We start from the raw sequence: 23,057 nt of genomic DNA on the forward strand, positions 1-23,057 counted from the left end.
CCTTCCCTCACCTCCATACATTACCCTTCCCCTTTCCCTCCCCTCCCATACCTTCCTCTCCCCTCCATACATTACCCTTCCCCTGCGGTTTAGTAGGATTAGAGGGAGTAGGATTTGAGATTTAAGGATTAGAGCGTATGCTGTAGGATTAGATTAGTGGATTGGGGTTTAGTAGGATAATATGATACATGAAACATAACATGATACATGATGCATAATATGATACGTGGAACATAATATTATACATGATACATGCGCATAACATGATGCACGACACATAACATGAATACATCATACCTTCCCTCACCTCTGTACCTTCCCCTCTCCCTCCCCCCATACCGTCCCTTTCTGCCATACATTATCATCCCATACCCAGAATTAGTTAAACTAAACTAAGTTAGTTGAACTACTTACGCTTCTCTATCGCTATTAATTCCCAACTCTGAACCGTAACAAAAATTCCAAGCAAATGATTTTCTTTGACATTCCTGATTATATGTTTCTTAAATGTGACTCTGCTAATTTACTGATAGTTAATGTGGCAAACTTTAAAAAAGTTGCATTTTATTGTTATCTTAGTGTAATCTTTACCATTCCGCAGAGCTTTAGTATTTATCTTTCAGGGCTACTGGATTTTTAGGACTTTACTGTCCTTTAAAGAAGGTTTGCAATTTAACAGTGATATTTATGGGATATTTCTTGCAGGCTGCAGGGTGACACAGAAAACATAAGTCTTTATTTGTAAAGGGTTTTCTACAATAAAAATTTAATTACGCCTTTGATGAAAAACCCCACATTCCTTTGTTAGATTGTCAAATGCATGATTACACAGAAAGTTACAAAGACCAATATTTTTCAACAGATCCTTGAAGAGTAAAACGTAGGTTTTCTGTTACCTGCATCATAAATCTTATTTTTAACACTGTTAGTACACATAAATCAAATAGTATAGCCACATGTTTCTTTATTCGAATATATATATAAATGGATTTAGAATATATGCAAATGAATAATGACAAGAAAGGTATCATTAATAACTGACCGGATGTGAATAAAATAGTAAATTTTGAAGGTGCACTTCACTTATCCGGAAATGTACCTCTCACTGTAAAGGGACTATACGCGTAATTCTAAGTGACCCTCCATTCAAAGATGGCTTTGCCCGATTCACAACAGTACCCCTAAACCTGAGATATATAAAAATGTGGAATTTACCGTAAAGCAGCTAAACAATTACCTGGAAAAGTAAATATAACTCGTCGTTTTTCTGACTCGAAAAGGGATTATATTCTGATATTTTCTATACATTGCTTCTAATTAGCAAGAAAGTCACTTTTGCAGAGAAACCGAAAATGAAAGTAAACAGTTTAAAGAAACAAAAACATGGATATCTGATTCATACTTGATCAAACTAAGCTTTCAAGGGTTCCGTTGTAAAGCAGACATTGCCATTTTTGAATGGAGGGTCACTCACGACTTACACTCCATTTAATTAGAGCTTTCTTGTCTCACGCTTACACTCCCTTTAATTTGAACTCTCCTGTCTCACGCTTACACTCCCTTTTATTTGAACTCTTCTCTCTCACGCTTACACTCCCTTTAATAAGAACTCTCCTGTCTCACGCTTACACTCCCTTTAATTAGAACTCTCATGTCTCACGCTTACACTCCCTTTAATTAGAACTCTCCTGTCTCACGCTTACACTCCCTTTAATAAGAACTCTCCTGTCTCACGCTTACACTCTCTTTAATTAGAACGCTCATGTCTCTTTCTCTCGTTGTCGTGTATCGTATAGTTTTAGCTAATGAGTGAGTCTTGATAAATTTTTTTAATAATTTTCGCCATACCAATTTAAATATAAAGACTATTTTATAGTCTACTCTTGTGTATATTAAACTGTATTGAATATTGAAGAATTTGACATTTCGTTTTATAACTTTATAAAAATTCGCTGAAAGTATTTTTTTTCAAAGAAAATATTTACCCTAAGAATAGATTTGTCTCTATCTTTTATCTACATTTCAACCCCTACCTATCCTAGTTTATTGGCCTGTAAAAACATACACATATACATTTATATATTTTATGTTAGGATATATTTACCTAAAAAGCAATTCATTCCTCCCTAAACCCTGGGTTTATCTAGGTGTTAAGGGTTTACCATCTTAGGTCATCAGATTAAATGAGCAAATCTGCACCAAGCAGCATGATACATGATGCATAATATGATACGTGTACTAAAACAAGATACATGATACATGATACATTAAACATGATACATGATGCATAATATGATACCTGTACTAAAACAAGATACATGATACATGATACATCAAACATGATACATGATACATAATATGATACGTGTACTAAAACAAAATACATGATACTTGTTACATTAAAGATATGATACATGATGCATAATATGATACATGAAACATAACATGATACATGATGCATAATATGATACGTGGAACATAATATTATACATGATACATGCGCATAACATGATGCACGAAACATAACATGACTTATGTGCCATAACATGATACATGTACCATAACATGATACATGTTTTATAACATGATAATGTACTATAACATTTTAAATGGTGCATAACATGATACATTTACCATAACATGATAATGTACCATAACATGATACATTTACCATAACATGATACATGTGCCATAACATGATGTATAAACATAACATGATGCAACATAACATTATATATGGACCATGACATGATTCATGTACCATAACATAATTTATGGTATAAAACATTATTCATGTACCACAACCATAACATGTGCCATAACATGATACATGGTGCATACCATGACATGTGTGCCATAACATGACATGTGTGCCAAAACATGATAATGTACCATAACATTATACATGGTGAATAACATGATACATTAACCATAACATGATACATGTGCCATAAAATGACGCATAAACATAACATGATATATAGACCATAACATAATTCACGGTATATAACATTATTCATGTTCCACAACCATAACATGTGCCATAAAATAATACATGTGCATAACATTGTTTATGGAACATAACATAAAACATCATACATGTGATAAATGGTGCATATGATACATGAGACAGAACACTAGATAAGAAACAAATGATACTTTGTGCATAACTTGATTCATGGAACCATGATACATGGTTTAAAACATGATACAAGGTACATAATATCAATATGATATAACAGAACATAATACATCATACAGAGTGCATGAACATGATACTTGTGACTTAATGAACATAACATGAAACATGGATAGGTACATGGAACATATGCTTTGTGATCCATAATATTATACATGGTTTAAAACATGAACCATGGAACAAAACATAAGACAATTGGAATAATACATATGGTGCATGAACATGATGCATAACATTATGGAACATAACATGATACATGGTTTATAACATAAACCGTGGAACGTAATATTATACGTGAAACATAACATGAACCATGGAACATAACATTATACATGAAACATAACATGATACATGCAACATAACATGTCATAGACTTTTGATATTTTTTAACTAAAAATTCTGTTAGATCAAAAATTCTGAGTATGAAATATCTTACACCATCAGGTTGCCAAGATGTTGGAGTTGAAAATTTGAGTTTGTGGCATAAACTCAATCTCTTTGATTTTAATTTAAATAAATTCTCTTTTATAAAAAGTCCAGAGCACCTGATGGGTTTATTCAACATTCATCTCTGTTGCACGCTGCTGACAGCCCACCTTGGATACTAATAAATAACAGTGCATTCATTAAAACATTAATCTTGAAACCCGAACATAAGCTGAAAATGTATAAGATACAAGATTTACAATCACAAATTCTAAATACAGGGTTACCTACAAAGGATGAGACTTCAAAGACGACTGTATGGAATTTGTATTGTCTGTTTCCCTATATTTATGATTCCCTGCCTCTGTAAACCCCCAGAGAAGTGAAAGCTAAGATTTCCAGGGGGATTAAGCTTATCCCCAAACTGAGGTTGATCCCTGAAAAAAATCCTGTTTACGCATCTGCGGGCCACAATTCTGAAATCCCAGGACTAAGAGATTCAGTTGGTAATTGTTTTAATTTGAAAGTTATCATTACTGTGTTCACGATAAAATACCGCATATAGAGTAAAGTTAAAGTTAATTCTTGTGTTTTATGATGTTTGCTTTCTTACAACCCAGCCCCCTCCCCTCCCCCCTCCAACCACCAACCTACGACCTTGATCCGATCTATTTAAACCATGATTATCTTTTCTCTAAAAATAAAGAATTCCTGGTTTAAGTATCCTGTGTAAGAGGAAAGTGAATGCAAATTAATGCAAATAAATTCACTAATGCATGATGTTGCTCCAAGGGTTGCAGATTCTGTGCACAATTTAGCAATGTGCAATTAACCAAATATACCTACCTATACTTCACCTGAGTAATCAAAGACATTTCAAACAAGACGCCTTGTGAAAACCTAGAAAAATGGACATCTTATAAACTAAAAGTGTATTGTGTCTGTAAAATATATAGATTTTATGATAATAGAGTAGGAAATAAAAGAAGATCTTGTTAAAGACATCATAAACAATAGATGTATTGTAGAGTAAATAATAGATGTGTAATAGAGTAAAGAATAGATTTATCTTAGAATAAAGAATAGAAATATTGTAGAGTAAAGAATAGATGTGTTATAGAGTAAAGAATAGATTTATTGTAGAGTTGTGGAGATCCATAGATATCGTTTTCAGTCCGGAAGCTCTGATTACCAAATCAAATATATATATTTAGTTTTTCAAACCCCCATGTAGTAAGTTGTAAGAAGGATTTCTGACGAACGAGACGTTCTGTTTCTTTTGCAGCGACCCTAGCGATGTCGAACCCAGACGAGGCATTTTGATCGATTTTTAACACTTTTATTTCTCACTAGCTTCAGGTATATCTGCAAGGTCTATATTGTTATCGTTATATATATATTTTATCATTCAATTTATCTGATAAAATATAACTATGTAAAAATATCGTTATATATATTTTATCATTCAATTTATCTGATAAAATATAACTATGTAAAAATATCTGTCTACATTTTTATCGATCGAATTATCTATAATTGAGTGTAAAGGGTGGAGAATAATATTATGAAGCTTTAAAGGATATATTGTATTTCTACAGTTCAAAATAAGGAAAATACTCTTCCAGCTTGCAGGTAAACAATAAACTTGTTTAAAATATTATTAACGAAGAGTTTTAATTACAGGTAGTATCTTTTTTTATCTAATAAAAAATTTCCAGATGTTACATCCTTTCTCTTTTCATAGAACAACAAACAATACTTGTGCAATTAAATATTTTAACAAGCAGTTCTAATCTGAAAATAAACCGGAAAACTAATGTTTAGGGGAAAAAAAACACTTGATACAGATTATTGAATATTGCTAACCTAAAAATACTATTAAATACTATAAATATACGTATTTTTTGGCCTTTTCTTTACTAAAAACATTGTATTTTTTTAGAGTTTAAAAGTTTGATGCAAACTTAAAAATACCTGTGTTTTGGTAAATTTAATACAAAGTCGTTTCTATAAGTTTTTAGGTTTTTATTTTACATATTTTACATATGTTTTGAAGTTTTTTACAATACAAATTTTTTTTAGAGTTGAAAAGTTTGGTTGAAAACCTAACCCACTTAATTTGTATCTCCAAAACGAGACAAGATGGGGCGGGAATGGGGATTGGGGAAATGTGCTCCCTAATTTTGTATTTTTATATATTTTATAAAACACTTGCTTTAGAGGGAATAAGTGGCACCACAGAGATTTTTAAAAAAATATGTTTTTGTGAAGGAAAATTTGAAGGGATTTCCTATTCGATCCCTTTCTTTTTCCATGGAGGATAAAGCAAATATTAAGCTTACTTTATCAACATTGAAATGCAGATGTATTTTCCAAAATACTATGACTACCATAGAATGAAAGATAAACATATGTATTTGCATAACAATAACAATAAAAAAGTTCGCGGACTTTTTTAAAATCTAACAAAAATCAAAAACTTTTGCTCACAATTTTTTTGTAATTTTGAGCATTCATAAACCTTCTTTGGGGTCACGTGAGGTCCCACACAAAATAGCGGCCCGATCGGTTCAGCCGTTTTGACGTTTACTGGATAGAAGCGGACAGACAGACAAGTAGCAAAGTATATACAAATACAGAGTCTGTTTAAATTATACATTTTTTTCATGTTCCTTTTAGAAAATACTCATTGTCAAACTATACGAATACTTGAATATGTCATGTACTAATTAAAAGAATATTTGATGTACTAATTAGAAGAATATTTGAATACATTAATTACTAATTAGAAGAATATTTGAATACATTAATTACTAATTAGAAGAATATTTGAATACATTAATTACTAATTAGAAGAATATTTAAATACATTAATTACTAATTAGAAGAATATTTTAATATTATATATTTTTCAGATAACAACGTTAGAATTAGTACTTAGGATATAATTTGCTAAAGAGACTGTAAACGTATTTTTATTTAAAGCCTTACCTGCCATTATAATTGCCACAAAATTGTTCTTATTCTTATGAATAATGATGTAGAAATCCACGACGAGTCGCGGCCGCGAATTATCAATTTTCAGTTCTGAATAAATATGAGTTGTGAACCGATTTTATTAGCTTTCTTTCATAATTGTTAAAAGTTTTAAAAATTAACAAAGATGTGTTTTTGAATTTCAAAAGAAAAAAATTACAATCTTAGATAAACATCTATGCATATATAGAGAATTAATGAACTACACTGACTCATTTTCAGACATGCAATTAAAGAACTTGACAACTTTTACACGAAAATCCCCCTCCCCCTTCACCCCCATCCCTCAGAATGCATCACCTGTCAATGAACATCGCATCAATCCCTGCGTGAATTCTAAACTGACGTTTCAAAGAAACTAATAAAATGAAACGGAAAGTGAAGAAGGCTGTAAAACGGGATACAAAACCTTGAAAAGATGAAAAAAGAAGAAAAAATGAAAGTTCGTTAATAATTTAGATTTAGTTTATTTAGTTTTTAAAGCCTCATTATTTCTAATTACGCCGCGTGTAGTTTACGATTAATTTATTTGTTAAAACTCTTGTTAGTAAACCCTTGCTGCCATATTAGTTCTGCAGATTCCAGGAGAAACAGGAAGTAAGGGGAGAGGGAGGTGAAGGGAAGAGAAGGGAAGGAAATGGATCGAAGGAAAGGGAAGGGAAGAGATGAAAAGAAAAATGAAGAGATGTGAATAGAAGAGAAGTGAAAAGAATGGAATGGAATGGAAGGTAAGAAAAGAGAGAGGAAAAATAAAGAAGGGAATAAAGAGAAAGGAATATAAGTGAAGAGAATGGAATGGTAGGGAAGGGAAGCGAAGTGGAGAGAAGAGAATGGAATGGAATGGAATGGAATGGAAGGTAAGAAAAGAGAGAGGAAAAATAAAGAAGGGAATAAAGAGAAAGGAATATAAGTGAAGAGAATGGAATGGTAGGGAAGGGAAGCGAAGTGGAGAGAAGAGAATGGAATGGAAGGGAAGTGAAGAGAAGAGAATAGAATGGAATGGAATGGAAGGGAAGAGAAGAGAAGAGAATGGAATGGTAGGGAAGGGAAGGGAAGCGAAGTGGAGAGAAGAGAATGGAATGGAATGGAATGGAAGTGGAGAGAAGAGAATGGAATGGAAGGGAAATGAAGAGAAGAGAATGGAATGGAAAGGAATGGAAGGGAAGTGAAGAGAAGAGAATGGAATGGTAGGGAAGGGAAGCGAAGTGAAGAGAAGAGAATGGAATGGAATGGAAGGGAAGTGGAGAGAAGAGAATGGAATGGAAGGGAAATGAAGAGAAGAGAATGGAATGGAATGGAATGGAAGGGAAGTGAAGAGAAGAGAATGGAATGGTAGGGAAGGGAAGCGAAGCGAAGTGAAGAGAAGAGAATGGAATGGAACGGAATGGAAGTGAAGAGAAGAGAATGGAATGGAAGGGAAGCGAAGTGAAGAGAAGAGAAGATAATGGAATGGAATGGAAGGGAAGTGGAGAGAAGAGAATGGAATGGAATGGAGGGGAAGCGAAGTGAAGAGAAGAGAAGGGAATGGAATGGAAGGGAAGTGGAGAGAAGAGAAGGGAATTGAAGGGATAAAGCAATTTATAAAAGTGTGGAGGCGAGAAAAGAGAATTAAATTTGGAGGAAGTTGGTGTAAAGTTCATTGCACGGCCCGCTTATAGATATGATTCTATCTATCTATCTACACTGAACTCGGCCACAGTACAAATTTTATTTTGGTAATTTTTTCCATGGGCAGAAGAGAAGAGAATGGAATGGTAGGAAAGGGAAGGGAAGCGAAGCGGAGAGAAGAGAATGGAATGGAAGTGAAGAGAAGAGAATGGAATGGAAGGGAAATGAAGAGAATGGAATGGAATGGAATGCAAGGGAAGTGAAGAGAAGAGAACGGAATGGAAGGGAAGCGAAGTGAAGAGAAGAGAAGAGAAGAGAATGGAATGGAATGGAAGGGAAGTGGAGAGAAGAGAATGGAATGGAATGGAATGGAGGGGAAGCGAAGTGAAGAGAAGGGAATGGAATGGAAGAGAAGTGGAGAGAAGAGAAGGGAATTGAAGGGATTAAGCAATTTATAAAAGTGTGGAGGCGAGAAAAGAGAATTAATTTTGGAGGAAGTTGGTGTAAAGTTGATTGTTAGGAGGGGGTTAGAAGTAGATTGTAAATAAATAAGAAGGAATAAAATGGGATGGGGGGGGGGGGGTTCTTCTAAAAAAATATTTTCAGACAAATTTTAATCCATGATCCTTATTTCACGTTCAGCGCCATTCATGGAGCAGTAAAAAGGTGCAAAATTTAACAATATCCAGGGTAGACCTGTTTAGACCTACAGTTCTACAGGGTGGATCGAAAAAAAGAATCACGACTGCATTGAAAAATCTCTCACTAAGAACCCACTTTTTTGCACAAACTTGTTACGTGCACGACAAAATTTACATCAAGGTGTAGTGTCCATTTTTTATGTTTGTAGTTTTTTTATTCACCCTGTAGACCTGTAGGCATCAAGGCATCATTCTATACTCAAATTAGGGGTCAACTCTCCGACAAGGGTTAGCAAGTGGTCAGGGTTTACCACAAACCTAAGACCTTCAAAAGTAAAACAAAGGAATTACACAAATATTTAGTTTTTATTTTTCCAAAAATAATGAAGTTTTTAAAAACTGTTTAAAAAAAAAATTTATTTTGAGAGCTTTTTGGATTTTAGGTGCCCCTGTTAAGTGTACAGGGAGGAAGGATTAAACTCTATAATATTCTCTTCAGCGCCTACCCCTAGGAACACCCTGTTCCCTTTCATTTAACCCGTAATATCTAACATAACATTAGGAACATGGATTTTTAGAATACGATGTTGCTTCGTCACTAGTTAAAGTCTCCACAAATAAGATTAAATGAATCTAGTAAACAGTAGTTGAACCACGAAGATTAAGTTAAAACCCTTCTCTTGTGGTTCAAAGAAGTGGTTTAATGTATTTTTTTCGGTTCAACTACGACTCTTATTCATTAAATCATGTTTAAGAATAGTTCTTGTTCATCGCGTGCATTTATTTAGAACAATTATTCAAATAAAAACTTCTTTTTAAGTAAGTTAAGATCATCCTTCCCTCCCCCCTTCCCTCAATCTCAATCTCAATAATTGCATTCTTAGTATTGTCATAAATCTCAAATTTGCAAAAGTCACAGCAAAAAAATTCCGAATATTCGCATAAAAAAAATATATTTAATGATGGAATATGATCACTAATTACGCAATAAAACATTGTAATTGATGAACATTTTTTAACATAAACATAACTTTACACATATACAATTTCAACGTAATGATTTACATAATTACATTTGTATTTATAAGATCTTATAATCTTGTTTTGAATCAGAAGCATGGACCCGTAATATCGAAGGATTTAACTAAATGACCCCAATTTGCATATGTAAACTTTTTCCCCGCTGATAAAAACTTCGGTTTAGTGATCTTGACGCAGATCCGTACGTAGCGTCTACATCGCCCATCTTCTTACGCACTAGGCTTGTTCAAAACATTAAACTCGCGCAGTTGTTTCTTATTGTTCAATATTTTATTATTTCATTAAAATACGAGAAATAAAAACAATGTCAGATTTGAATTTATAATTAAATATTGTTGAAGTTTGAACAGACCTAGTTTGTTGAAGTTAGTATGTTGGATGTGCCGTTGTGTTAATATAAATAGAGGGAAGAAGAAGAGTTTCAGCAGTTCTCCTCCCTTCTCCTCAACATGCAGTTATACTACAGCATTCTAGGTTAATATTTGTGAATACATATTCATCTATTCATTGATATTCGTGAATATATATTCATCTATCCATCCATATTCGGGAATATATATTCATCTATTAATTGATATTCCTTAATATATATCTATTCATCAATATACGTTAATATATATTTATCTATTCATTGATATTCCTGATTATATATTCATCTATTCATCAATATACATTAATATATATTCATCTATTCATTGATATTTATGAATATATATTCATCTATTCATCAATATACGTTAATATATATTAATCCATTCATTGATATTAATGAATACATATTCATCTATTCATCAATATACGTGAATATATATTCATCTACTCATCAATATACGTTAATATATATTCATCTATTCATTGATATTCATGAATAAATATTTATCTATTCATCAATATACGTAAATATATATTCATCTATTCATTGCTATTCATGAATATATATTCATCTATTCATCAATATACGTGAATATATATTCATCTATTTATTGATATAAATGAATATATATTCATCTATTCATAAAAATACGTGAATATATATTTATCTTTTCATCATCTTTCATCAACATATTGTTGCATAAGCAAATTATCTCTAAGCTTTAGCGCCAAAATTACTCCTAAAAACCCTGTTTGAGAATTTTTATATTAGCTTGATAGTTTTTATTTACAAAATTATGCAGAATGCTAAATTCATAAAAATAAAATTATGATTTTCATTAATTCAATTTTTTTTTAATTTTTTTATTGTTCAAACCTTTTAATTTTATTATAATTTAGATATCCTTTTGCAAAAAGGTTTTAAGCATGAGGAAAGCTTATTATCCAAAATGCAACCCTGTTTTTATTATCTTTGTCTATTTAAGAATTTTCTCAACTTCCATGGATATTATCTAAAAAGGATTGGGATTAAAATAAGGAAAAGAGAAAAAATGTCGTGTCTAATCGTTGGAGTAATTAAGTATTTTAACCAAAGCGGAAATTTTGGCAAACTTTGATATAAATATTTTATTTTAATTACTTGAAAATACAGACAAATTTGATTTTGGTTTCCGGCGATTTTAAATGAAAAGTTTGTATTCGCTGGGGGTAGTTTAAAATTCGGCGATTTATATTTGATTTAAGGCGGGGTTTTTTAGCGGTTAAATATTATGATTAATTTTATGCTGGATGCATGATTAATTTTTGAATATTTGAATATAAATTAATGCATTGTATATATTGATATATATACAATGTATATATGTAGATATAGATACAGTGTATATATGTAGATATAGATACAGTGTATATATGCAGATATAGATACAGTCTATATATGCAGATATAGATACAGTGTATATATGTAGATATAGATACAGTGTATATATGCAGATATAGATACAGTGTATATATGTAGATATAGATACAATGTATATGTGCAGATATAGATACAATGTATATGTGCAGATATAGATACAGTCAGGGGCGTATTCAGGAATTTGTCCAGGAGGTGTGCTTAAATTTTCTTCTCTACTTTATTGCCCTCGTCGCCCTCCTCATTTTGCATACTGCAATCTGCAGATCTCTACTCTGCAAAAAAAAAACTGCTGATCGGAACTCTTGCAACACATCCTTTACAGAATACATTGTTTACTTTAGCTGTCACAATTCTTATCAACCTTAAATATAGTTTAAGATTGCAAACTTTAAGGAAAATTTTGAGAATAAAAGAACTAAACTGTTTTCTGTTTGGTTTTGATAAATTTTCTATGTGAACGACAAAATTAGGACTAAAAGAGAAATAGGGGATTGATCGGATGTCGGGGGAGAAGTTGGGGGAGGGTCCATTTCTTCCGTTTATGGGTTTGGCATCCATTCCTGGAGCTCATTTTATACCTTTGTTTTGCTGAACAGAGTGGGGTGGAGGGGAGGCCATGAACCAATCCATTTATAGGCTTCATTTCATTGGAAGTTTAGGCTTTTATGAAGAAGGAAGGTTTCTGCACAGAACAGATATATTAGAAATAGATAAGGCATATTATTGAAGACAAACATTACTATTTCAATCCGGAAGAGCGTTAATAGTTAAATCTTTAATGTTGTAAAGAGGAAGTGTTAATAAGGTTAAATGGTCCTGACCCTAATCCAATTAGGTAATCACAGTTTGCACTCCCTTTCCTAGCACCGTTTATTTGTATTTCCATCAATAAGCGTATCTTTATTAAAATGCCGGAATATATTCTTATCAGAAACTAATCTTCTTCCGACTTGCAAAGAAGAAATGAATGTTGGGAGCTGAAAGGATAATCTGTGAGAATAATGGGTTGTAAATGCATAAGCATTGACAAGGTTAAATTGGAGATGTCATGGCAGAGGATAGAGGAAAAAGGGTGACATGTGCTAATTACATAATTAAGCACAATGCCTTAAATATTTATTGTTTTGCAAAAATGTACAATGTTTGTAAACGTTAACAATTATTAATTGACAATGCTTTTAATGTACATTGTACAGCATGTACATATTGCACGTATGCATAGTGTTCTTGTACGTACCCTCCAAGTATGGCATCTATTCCTGACAATCGGTTGTAAAATATTGCCTGGGGTTTTGAGTGGTTTGAACTCTTAACACGGAGCCAGGGGGGGCCTCACCTCTAAATATATATAATCCCATCCTTAGAGAATATTATCATACTTCCTACTTAAACTTTAAACATAATTCATATTCACCAGTACAAAAATTAGAATCATAATTAGTGTTATATATTGACTAAGACTATTTATTCTTCAAAGTGTTTCATCAAACATTTTAGATTATTTTTTAATGACTAATTTTATTTTATTTTGCAGCCCTCGCAGTCCTCGGCTGTGCCAGTGCCCAACGTCAACGCCCCCGTGGTGGCCGTCAAGGCACTGGATACTCAGCACCTGCTGACAACGGCTATGCTGCACCCGCCAATGATCCCCAGCCTGCTTACGGCAATGACCAAGATGTTTACCAGGTAACAACACAACTAATAACATTTTGAAAATATATAAATTGATTTTATCATTTTTTTTTGTCAGGGAGCTGCCTCCAGCCCCGTAGGAAGTGATGACAACCTCGCCATGTTGGAGAAAGCTGTTCCCGGGGTACCCGGAGAAGACTACCCCATCTATGCGGAGGTTCCAGAATCTGGATTTGCCTGTGATGGTCAGGTCGATGGAGGATACTACGCTGATCCTGAGGCTGAATGCCAGGTCTTCCATATCTGCACTGCTGACGGTCAGGGTGGACTTTCCAAGTACAGCTTCCTCTGTCCTAATGGAACCATCTTTAACCAGAACTACTTCATCTGTGACTGGTGGTTCAACTTCGACTGTTCCTCTGCCGAGGGTCTCTACTCCCTCAACGATGACATTGCTGCTGAGAGAGAAGCTGCTTCTCCTGCTGCATCCTCTCCTCAGGGATCTTATGCTTCACCTGACGCTGCTCCCATTGGAGGATATAACGCACCTCCTCAGGTAGCTGAGGCTGCCCAAGCTGCCTACGGACCTGCTGCTCGTAACGCAAGAAATGGACGTGGACCTGAACAGCCCTTTAACCAGCCTGCCGCCAGAGCAGGAAAAAGGGGTGGAAACAGGAGAGGATAAACAGGAAATGTTGCAATATTATCTAGTCAGCTTACTAGCTTTAAGAATGTTGAATGTATGAGAACGTCTAGAAATGAATGATCTGGAAATCTGGGAACTGAATTCTTCTAAAAGTCTTCTATTTTCTATATGCTTTGGTAATTAACTTTAAAATACCCCTTAGACAAAATAATTGTCTCCTCAAGTAATCCAAAACCCCTCCAATGATCCCCCAAATCCCTGATTGCATTCCCAGAAAAGACCAACCAGAAACTGATTGAACGCTTGAATTATGGCTAGAAAATAATTTATCTTATTTATTGATTTTGCATAATAAAGAATACATTCTGTATACATGTTGTCTTTTCTTCTATAGAGTTGGAAACTGACAAGTTTATCAACAGTTGATGATCATAAGGAACAGTTTACAAACTGAAGAATATTGTAAGTTTACATAACAAATATTATATTTTAATTTTTACAAATATTTTGTTAGGTAAAAATATTAGGATTGGGCTAAGTAATTAAGCATAATCCTTATGGTGTAACCCTTTTATATTTCAAGGTATTTGATCATTGAGAAGTTATTGTTTTATCTACAAGGTCTGCAGACTGCGACATCAAATTGATATGATATTGGAATTAGATATATATACTTCGTAACGAGTTTTTAGTTAAAGCTATACCATTATCATTGAAAATCTAAAATTCGTTTTTTTCCTTCATTTTTCATGAAAGTTCAAAAGAATTGATTCTATGCCACAAACTCGTATTTTCTAAAACCTAAACCTTTGCTAACTAAGTTTAAAATATCAAAGGGTTACACTGCCAGGTTGTAAAGATATAGGAATTATAAAATCTGGGTTTATGGCAAAAATTCAATTCCTTTTCTTGTCTAATCAAATAAATAAAATCTTTGCATAGTTTATGGTAGTTTATGGTAGTTTGCACAGTTTATGATAGTTGAAGAGTATGAAAGATTTTTGTTTCACTCCCATAAGTTAATTAAGCCTGTGTATACATATATAACACTAGCTATACTTCATGATTTAAGTATTTTTGTTTTTAATCCATCAATAAGAGAATTATGCAAAATTACCAATTTATTGGCACCTATACAATAGTAGAAATAATGTACAAAGAGAAAATGGTTCAATATTGAGTTTAAAACAAAAAGATTATTTATAGATAGATGGGCGCGAAGCGTCCGTACCATTTGACCAATGATCATGTCACTATGCTATGCATGGAATGAAATAAAGCTATCAATAAATCCAATTGCAGTTGATTTAAATGATTGAGCAGCATACAATTCTAATATTTTCACACGATTTGCATTATTTTGTCGAAACAAAATGCCTTGTGCCTACAGGCTACAGGCAGACATTATCTCCGACGTACATGTGCACTTTGCAGTGAAAATGATATCGGGTTTAAGCAAAAAGATTTCTAATATATTATTTACTCTCACAGAAAAATTTAAATCAACAGAAATTAAAACTCACTCTCGGCTTAATCAACGCAAACTTTAATCACAAGGAAATTAAAAGATTGAATGAAAACTATTGCAAACCAAAAACCAGCGTTTTATGAGAAAAATGATATTAAAGAAATATGGAAGAAACCTATTCGTTAAACATAAGAATTGAGAGACGACTTCAATATCATCTTCAATTTTTTTACTTGACAAACAAGATTTTTAAAAGCAATCTTCTTTTCAGAGTTTTAAAACATATTTTTTATCTAAAGCTCTTAAAAAAGAGGAAGTGTTTAAAAACAGGCAAGATTTCAAACTAACTTTGGTTTAATGTCAATTAAAAACGTAAAGATTAGAAAATTTATGTTAACTTTCTGGTAACAACAACGAAATAATCAAACTTCATTCTACAGATTAGAATTATGTAAAAAATGACACAATAATACCACAATAATACCACAATAATACCACAATAATACCATAAAGCTTTGTTACGTACATTTATACATTCAAAACAATTTGTGTAGTTTGTCTACACTGTCTACTTTGATTAATTTGTCTAGTTTGTAATGTTTGTTTAATTTGTCGAGTTTTGTTGAGATGTTTAGTTTGTCTAGTTTGTTTAGATTCTCAAGTTTGACTGTTTTGTTTACTTTGTCTAGTCACAATAATACCACATAATCAGAATCAAAATTGATCGAAAAACACGAGCAGTGAAGATATACAATTTCGTTTATTAGGTTTAAATACCAAATTATCTTTTATTTTCATCTTACCTTTAAAAATTCTCCTTCTTTTCTTTCTCATACTTTCTCCTTTTCTCTTCTTTCTTTTTCTTTCTTCTTCTTTCTACTTCTTTCTTCTTATTTCTTCATATTTCTTCTTCTTTCTTCTACTTTCTTCTTTTTTCTTATTCTTTCTTTTTCTTTCTTCTTCTTTCTTCCTCTTTCTACTTCTTTCTTCTTATTTCTTCATCTTTCTACTTCTTTCTTCTACTTTCTTCTTTTTTCTTATTCTTTCTTTTTCTTTCTTCTTCTTTCTTCTTCTTTCTTCTTCTTTCTTCTTCTTTCTTCTTCTTTCTTCTTCTTTCTTTTTCTTTCTTATTCTTTCTTCTACTTTCTTCTTCTTTTTTCTTCTTTTTTCTTCTTCTTTCTTCTTCTTTCTTCTTCTTTCTTCTTCTTTCTTTTTCTTTCTTCTTCTTTCTTTTTCTTTCTTCTTCTTTCTTCTTCTTTCTTTTTCTTTCTTCTTCTTTCTTTTTCTTTCTTATTCTTTCATACTTCTTTCTTCTTCTTTCTTCTTTTTTCTTTTTCTTTCTTCTTCTTTCTACTTCTTTCTTCTTCTTTCTTCTACTTTCTTCTTTTTTCTTCTTCTTTCTTTTTCTTTCTTCTTCTTTCTTCTTTTTTCTTCTTCTTTTTTCTTCTTTCTACTTCTTTCTACTTCTTTCTTTTTCATTCTTCTTCTTTCTACTTCTTTCTTCTTCTTTCTACTTCTTTCTTTTTCTTTCTTCTTATTTCTTCTTATTTCTTCATCTTTCTACTACTTACTTCTTCTTTCTTCTTCTATCTTCTTCTTTCTTCTTCTTTCTTCTTCTTACTTTTTTCTTTCTTCTTTTTTCTTCTTCTTTCTTCTTCTTTCTTCTTCTTTCTTCTTCTTTCTTCTTCTTTCTTTCTTTCTTCTTCTTTCTTCTTCTTTCTTATTCTTTCTTCTTATTTCTCCTTTTTTCTTCTTCTTTCTCCTTATTTCCTTTTCTTTCTCCTATTTTTTATTGATTTTTTTCTCCTTCTTTCTTGTCCTTCTTTCATCTTTTTTTCCCTTTTTTTACCTTATTTTCCTAACTGTTTCCTGTTTTTCCTACATGTTCTGTTTTTCAAAGATATTTTCCAACATTTTCTTTCCTTTTAAGTTTTAAACAAAAACTTGACGAACCCCCCCCCCCCCTCCCCATGTTCGAATAATAATAGTATTCTAGATTGCATTTGTTGTTTAGAACTAGCCTTGAATTTAAACCAGAAAGAAATTTTATTTTTATCTTTGCAATCATTATTGTTGTTTTGTTTTATTACTGTAATTATCATTATTTACAGTTTTAAGAATTTTCAAGGTTAAAGGGAATGCTCAGAAATCTGGGTAAAGTTTGAGGTACCAAGTAAGCTTGAAAGGATTCTAATAGTTTTTTTTTGAATTTTGCTCAAAGTTTTTTATTCCCTTTTCTGACATTTACAAGAAAAATACTCTAACAGAAATAGTTACATTATGTCTTCTTAAATCAGGTATTAAAAGGCTTATTCTTGAAAAAGACAATATATTTGGACAGCCTGTAAACCCACCTTTTCAAGAGAAAGGTATTAAGTTCTTAGCACAAACTCAAATTTTCTAAAATCTCTATGCTGTAGGATCTAACAGAATTCATATTTTGAAATATCATAGGTCTTACACTTCCGTTTGTGAAGATATATGGAATATATCTTGTTCTGTTCCCTTGTTTGATTAGAATTAGAATGCTTAAAAATACCATACAAAACTTTAAACATTTTTTTTACAAGGAAACTGAATTAAAAATCACATTTTTTATTCAACAGAGTTGTTGAAATTTTTTAAACTGTTTAAATTTTATTTTAATAAAAAAATGAGTTCTCTCACAAAAGATTACTTATGTGATTTTTCTAATTTCTGTAAATTGAAAGTTTCCAAAGAAAATATATATATATATATTTAGTGCAATAGTTTATATTTCAAACTGGGTCAAAAAGTACGAGATTGTAAAGACGACCTGAAACTCTGAAAATTTGACAATTTCAAGGTTAAATCAACTTTTCTGTCTCAAACATACAATTTTTACGCTTATCCAATCAGAGTTATGAATCCTTAAATCGGCGTTATCAGTAAATGGAAAAATCTACTTCTATTGAAACTATAGTGAACGCAAGAATGATTGCAGGTTGATTGATTTTCAAACTAAATTATTGTTTTTTTAAATTAGATATCATTGCATTAATTCAATCATTATTTTTTTATTTAACATTAACATAAACATTGTAAAGCAAATGAGCATTATCAATTGATTCAATTAAAACTCTAAAAAGAGCATATTACACTGCCAATTGGTTATTTTCGAAGCTTAGAATCGAAAATAAATTTATGGCATCGATCATTCGATAACATTGCCACTGTAATGTAATAAAATGCAACAACATAGTTTCGCCAAACAGCAATATCAGTGAGTAGCAATGTAAATTAGACGATAAAATGTACCTCACAGAAATATGACAGATTTTACAGATCTAAAGACGTTCATTCTAAAATTTTGCTTTCAGTATATTATGCTAAAATTTTGGTCTCACTATGTTATGCTTAAAAGTCCAAATCCTTTATATTCGTCTTTCAATAAATGAGTGTTTAATCAAAGATTCAAATTAATTCAAATAATTAATTAGATTAAAGGGAGTGTTCGCGAAATTGAAAAGGGGGTATATGCTCACGGCGAAAATTAGCGCTTTTGATCGCTACTAATCTTACTTCTATCTGTTGCGTCTATAAGGAGATAATTGTTAAAACGACTCAAGCTGAAAAACGTGGCGTCCATAAATTCATAGAATTGCAATATTCAACTCGGATCGTAAAATAATGCCAAACAAATCATTCAGATATTACAACGAATAGTCATCGATTATTTTTCGACTCATTCGTATATAGTCAATAGTTCATAATATTTTTGATTTTGTTTTTTGAATAATATTTCCCTGGCGCTGGATTTTCGAAAATTCCTGGAAAATATGAAAATGTCGTCTTCATTATCAAAAATCCTGGAAATAGGAATAAATGTTTTCAAAGATAACTATCAGATCATAAAACATATTATGAAATATTAACTATTAAATGGACGCTACGTTCTTCAGCATGAGTCGTTTTTAACAATATTCTCCTTATGGACACAACAGATAGAAGTAATATTAGTAGCGATCAAAAGCGCTTACTTTTTGCCGTAAGCCTATACCACCTTTCATTTTTTGCGAACACTCCTATTAAAGGTAATGTCAGATTCACAACTATATCCTTGAAAGCTTTGTTTGATCAAGATTGAATTTTAAAAAAATGGTAATTTTCATTTGTGGTTTCTCTGCAAAACTGACTTGCTCATTTATTGCTTCAAAAACAATGCTGAAATTGTCAGAATAAAACCCTTGTTAAGCCAAAAAACGACACTTTCTTCTACATTATTGATAAGATGAAGGTTTCAAGGGTAACGTTGTAAATCGGGCATGTCCCTTTTTTATTAATGGAGGGTCACTTAAAATTACGAACAGTCCCTTTAATAAATATCTTTAGTTCCTAATCCTAGGATATAAAATCTTTTTGTATTTTGTTTTACAATCCTTCAATAAATTTTGCAACGTTGAATAAATCATGCAGAAAAGATAGACAAAACATTTGAGATGATTTGCAATATATTTGCATGTTTATATTTGCATTGACACAGTTGATATATACATTCATGAAGTTTTGCACGCACTCTTACAGTTTATCCAAACAGTAGATAGTTCAATACAGTGGTAACAAGAAAACTGTAGATAGTTCAATACAGTGGTAACAAGAAAAAAGTGGAATTATTTTGGTCTGTTCTCTTTATCATTATTAAATGTGTTTATAATTTCTTAATTTGTTTGTAAACAATGTTTTTATAAATTATTTTTTAAAAACTTTTTTCTTCTCAAAATCAAAAGTGAAGAAAAGAAAAATGTAATGTATAATTTCTTTAGAATCCTAAAATTTCATTAAAATCAGACTCATGGGAATGGAGAATATTTGCAAAATTGTATCAGGAAAATTTGCAAAATCGTATCAGGAAAATACGAAATATAGTTCAATTGTACCTGTCCCAACAATTTAGTTCTAGTGTACATGTCCAAGCAATATAGTTCTAGTGTACCTGTCCAAGAAATATAGTTCTAGTGTACCTATCCCAACAATTTAGTTCTAGTGTACCTGTCCAAGAAATATAGTTCTAGTCTACCTGTCCAAGCAATATAGTTCTAGTGTACCTATCCCAACAATTTAGTTCTAGTGTACATGTCCAAGAAATATAGTTCTAGTGTACCTGTCCAAGCAATTTAGCTCTAGTGAACCTGTCCAAGCAATATAGTTCTAGTGTACCTGTCCAAGCAATTTAGTTCTAGTGAACCTGTCCAAGCAATTTAGTTCTAGTGTACCTGTCCAAGCAATATAGTTCTACTGTACCTGTCCAAGCAAGGCTGTCAATAAATAGATCTAGGAATTAGAGCAGTGAAATTTCACTTAAAGAATGGAGAACATTTTAATTAATGTGCAATTAGTTAATGTTAACTGTGTTATTTTTATGTTCAAGTAAACAATAAATCTATTTCATGAAAATGTTGGGGATTCTTATGAATATAAATATGATACATAGCTCAATTGGTCAAACACTTTTTTTTCATTTTTACTTTTGAAAGGAAGAAAGGTTCGCGCTTTTTTCTCTGGTACCATGTGAGTTTCAAACAAATAAAGACATTATACCAAAATATTGCAAAAATACCAAAATGAAAATTTCATGAAAAAAATTAGTTATGAAGAAGACGATTCTAATCATACTTTTTTGACTCACCCTGTATAAGAAAAAAAGACAAGAATACTTCAAGATTTTTTTGGTTCATAATTACTTCTACGACCATCAAATTAACAAACACTGGCCTTAGAATAATATGCAGACTGTTGACTGTGGTACTGCAATTTTATTATTTTTTTTTTAAAGAAAGGTTTGAAATTATAAAAAAGTTTTGAAAATCAAAAATTTTTGTTGTAAAATATCAGTTTAACCCAAGGGATGTAATCCGTCGTCTTTGCAATAAGGACAGAGATCAGGGACAGAAGGGAATCGGTGTTAGGTATAGATCATGTAGTGACATACAGTACATCGGATAAATGAGAGTTGCGACCTGATTAGACAAGGTTAAGCTTGGAATGCTTATATTCATTAAATCATATTTCCCGCCTTTCGTCTGAATATTGAAATATTATTTGTGGACAAAAATTCACACAACCTCTTAACATGGTTTTGATGCTTTGTTACGATTTCTAAAAGTACTGAGTTGGTAATTTCTATAATTTGATGATTCCGTCGTACACTGTACAGTGTTTGTACACTGTACAGTGTATGTACAATGTAAAATGTGTGAATATTTTGCGCAGATTCTATTTTTGTTTTTGTTTTGACCTGTGCCCACGGGTCCTGATCAGGATGTGCGGCAGGTTTGGAGAAAAATCAGCTTATTTGTCGGTCAGCTCGTCGTGTGTCGGGCCCTTTATACACAGCTTACGCCGGTTATCCTAATCAGTCAGGTTGAGATATATAAACCTCTCTCAGGAATCCGACATTTTTATTCAGTCTCCGTGTTTCCTGTTCTCTGGCTTGTGTACAATTTAACGTACAATTGGGATACATGGTAGACAACTGAAGGATGAGTACTGAGTAGTGAGTAATGAGCCCAAAACTTAAGACAGGGTATCGTTATGAAAACCAGTTTTAAAACCCGGGTTTTACGAATGGGATTAGGCAGTTTTGTGGATATCAATATTTTTGTTATGAAATATTTTTTTTTTATTTAGTTTCTTCATATTCTCCATTTTTTCGAAACTCTTAAATCAAAATCTACAAAATGTTAATACCCCAAAAAGGAAACTCATGAGTTTCGTTTAACGATACTCTTTCAAATTTCGGACTCTGTACAAACTGTCCATCAGCATTCTATACTCTACCCTTTCTCCGGTTTAACCACAATTATAAACTAGTCAAAGAGGAGCTAATCTACCAGATTGTGTATTTATAATCTAAAGTGATCGGCGTTTATAACATTACAATGAAGACGACTTTTCTATAATTTAAGTTTTGATTTCTAGGAAGCTTTTTTGAAATTACAAGTTTATAAGTAAATAAAGAGAAGCTGTTAACTGACAGCTTCTGTTTGTTTACATGTATATGTATATCCAAGCTGTTTAAAAGCTTGGTAAAAACCAAATATTTAAATTGAAAGTCGTCCGCATTGTATTGATATAAACGACGACGACTGAGACCGCTCTGATTACTCTCTAGCTACAGTTACACATACAGTAAATAAACCGGGAAAATATCAATTGATTGAAGACTTGAAAGTCGTCTTTTATCTTAAAAATAATTTTTGCAATTTTTATAATAACAATAATAATAATTACGAAATAGCCCTAGTCCTATCATTTCCATTATGTAGTCTGTCATGTTTTTGCTTTAAGAAATACCAGCGATTTTAAGAATTTTGTTTAAATTTTAATTTATTAAACAAAACCATGAAAATTTCTAACTCTGAACGAAATCTCCGATAATTATGAAGACAAACAAAGTCTTCAATAAACTAATATTATCATTTATTTAGAATAACACTGCATGCATTCTATGATAGCTTCATTTTATGATAATTACAGTTAAGTTAGTTAAGTTATGTTTTTCATATACAGGGTGTCCCGCAAAACATGACAGTTGGTGAATGGTTTAA

At 31.9% G+C, this 23,057-nt stretch overlaps 1 protein-coding gene across 1 annotated transcript; it reads left to right on the forward strand.

Annotated features, from left to right (window-relative positions):
- The first annotated feature begins 10,376 nt into the window (after positions 1-10,376).
- On the forward strand, positions 10,377-14,393 carry LOC111697145 (uncharacterized). Its single transcript, XM_023467040.1, has 3 exons — positions 10,377-10,425; positions 13,278-13,429; positions 13,494-14,393. Exons 1-3 carry the CDS (start codon positions 10,401-10,403, stop codon positions 14,058-14,060), a joined length of 744 nt encoding a protein of 247 aa, XP_023322808.1. The 5' UTR covers positions 10,377-10,400; the 3' UTR covers positions 14,061-14,393.
- Positions 14,394-23,057: the final 8,664 nt, after the last annotated feature.

The sequence above is a fragment of the Eurytemora carolleeae genome, unplaced genomic scaffold (genome assembly GCF_000591075.1).
Source record: "Eurytemora carolleeae unplaced genomic scaffold, Eaff_2.0 scaffold241, whole genome shotgun sequence".
Taxonomy (NCBI): domain Eukaryota; kingdom Metazoa; phylum Arthropoda; class Copepoda; order Calanoida; family Temoridae; genus Eurytemora; species Eurytemora carolleeae.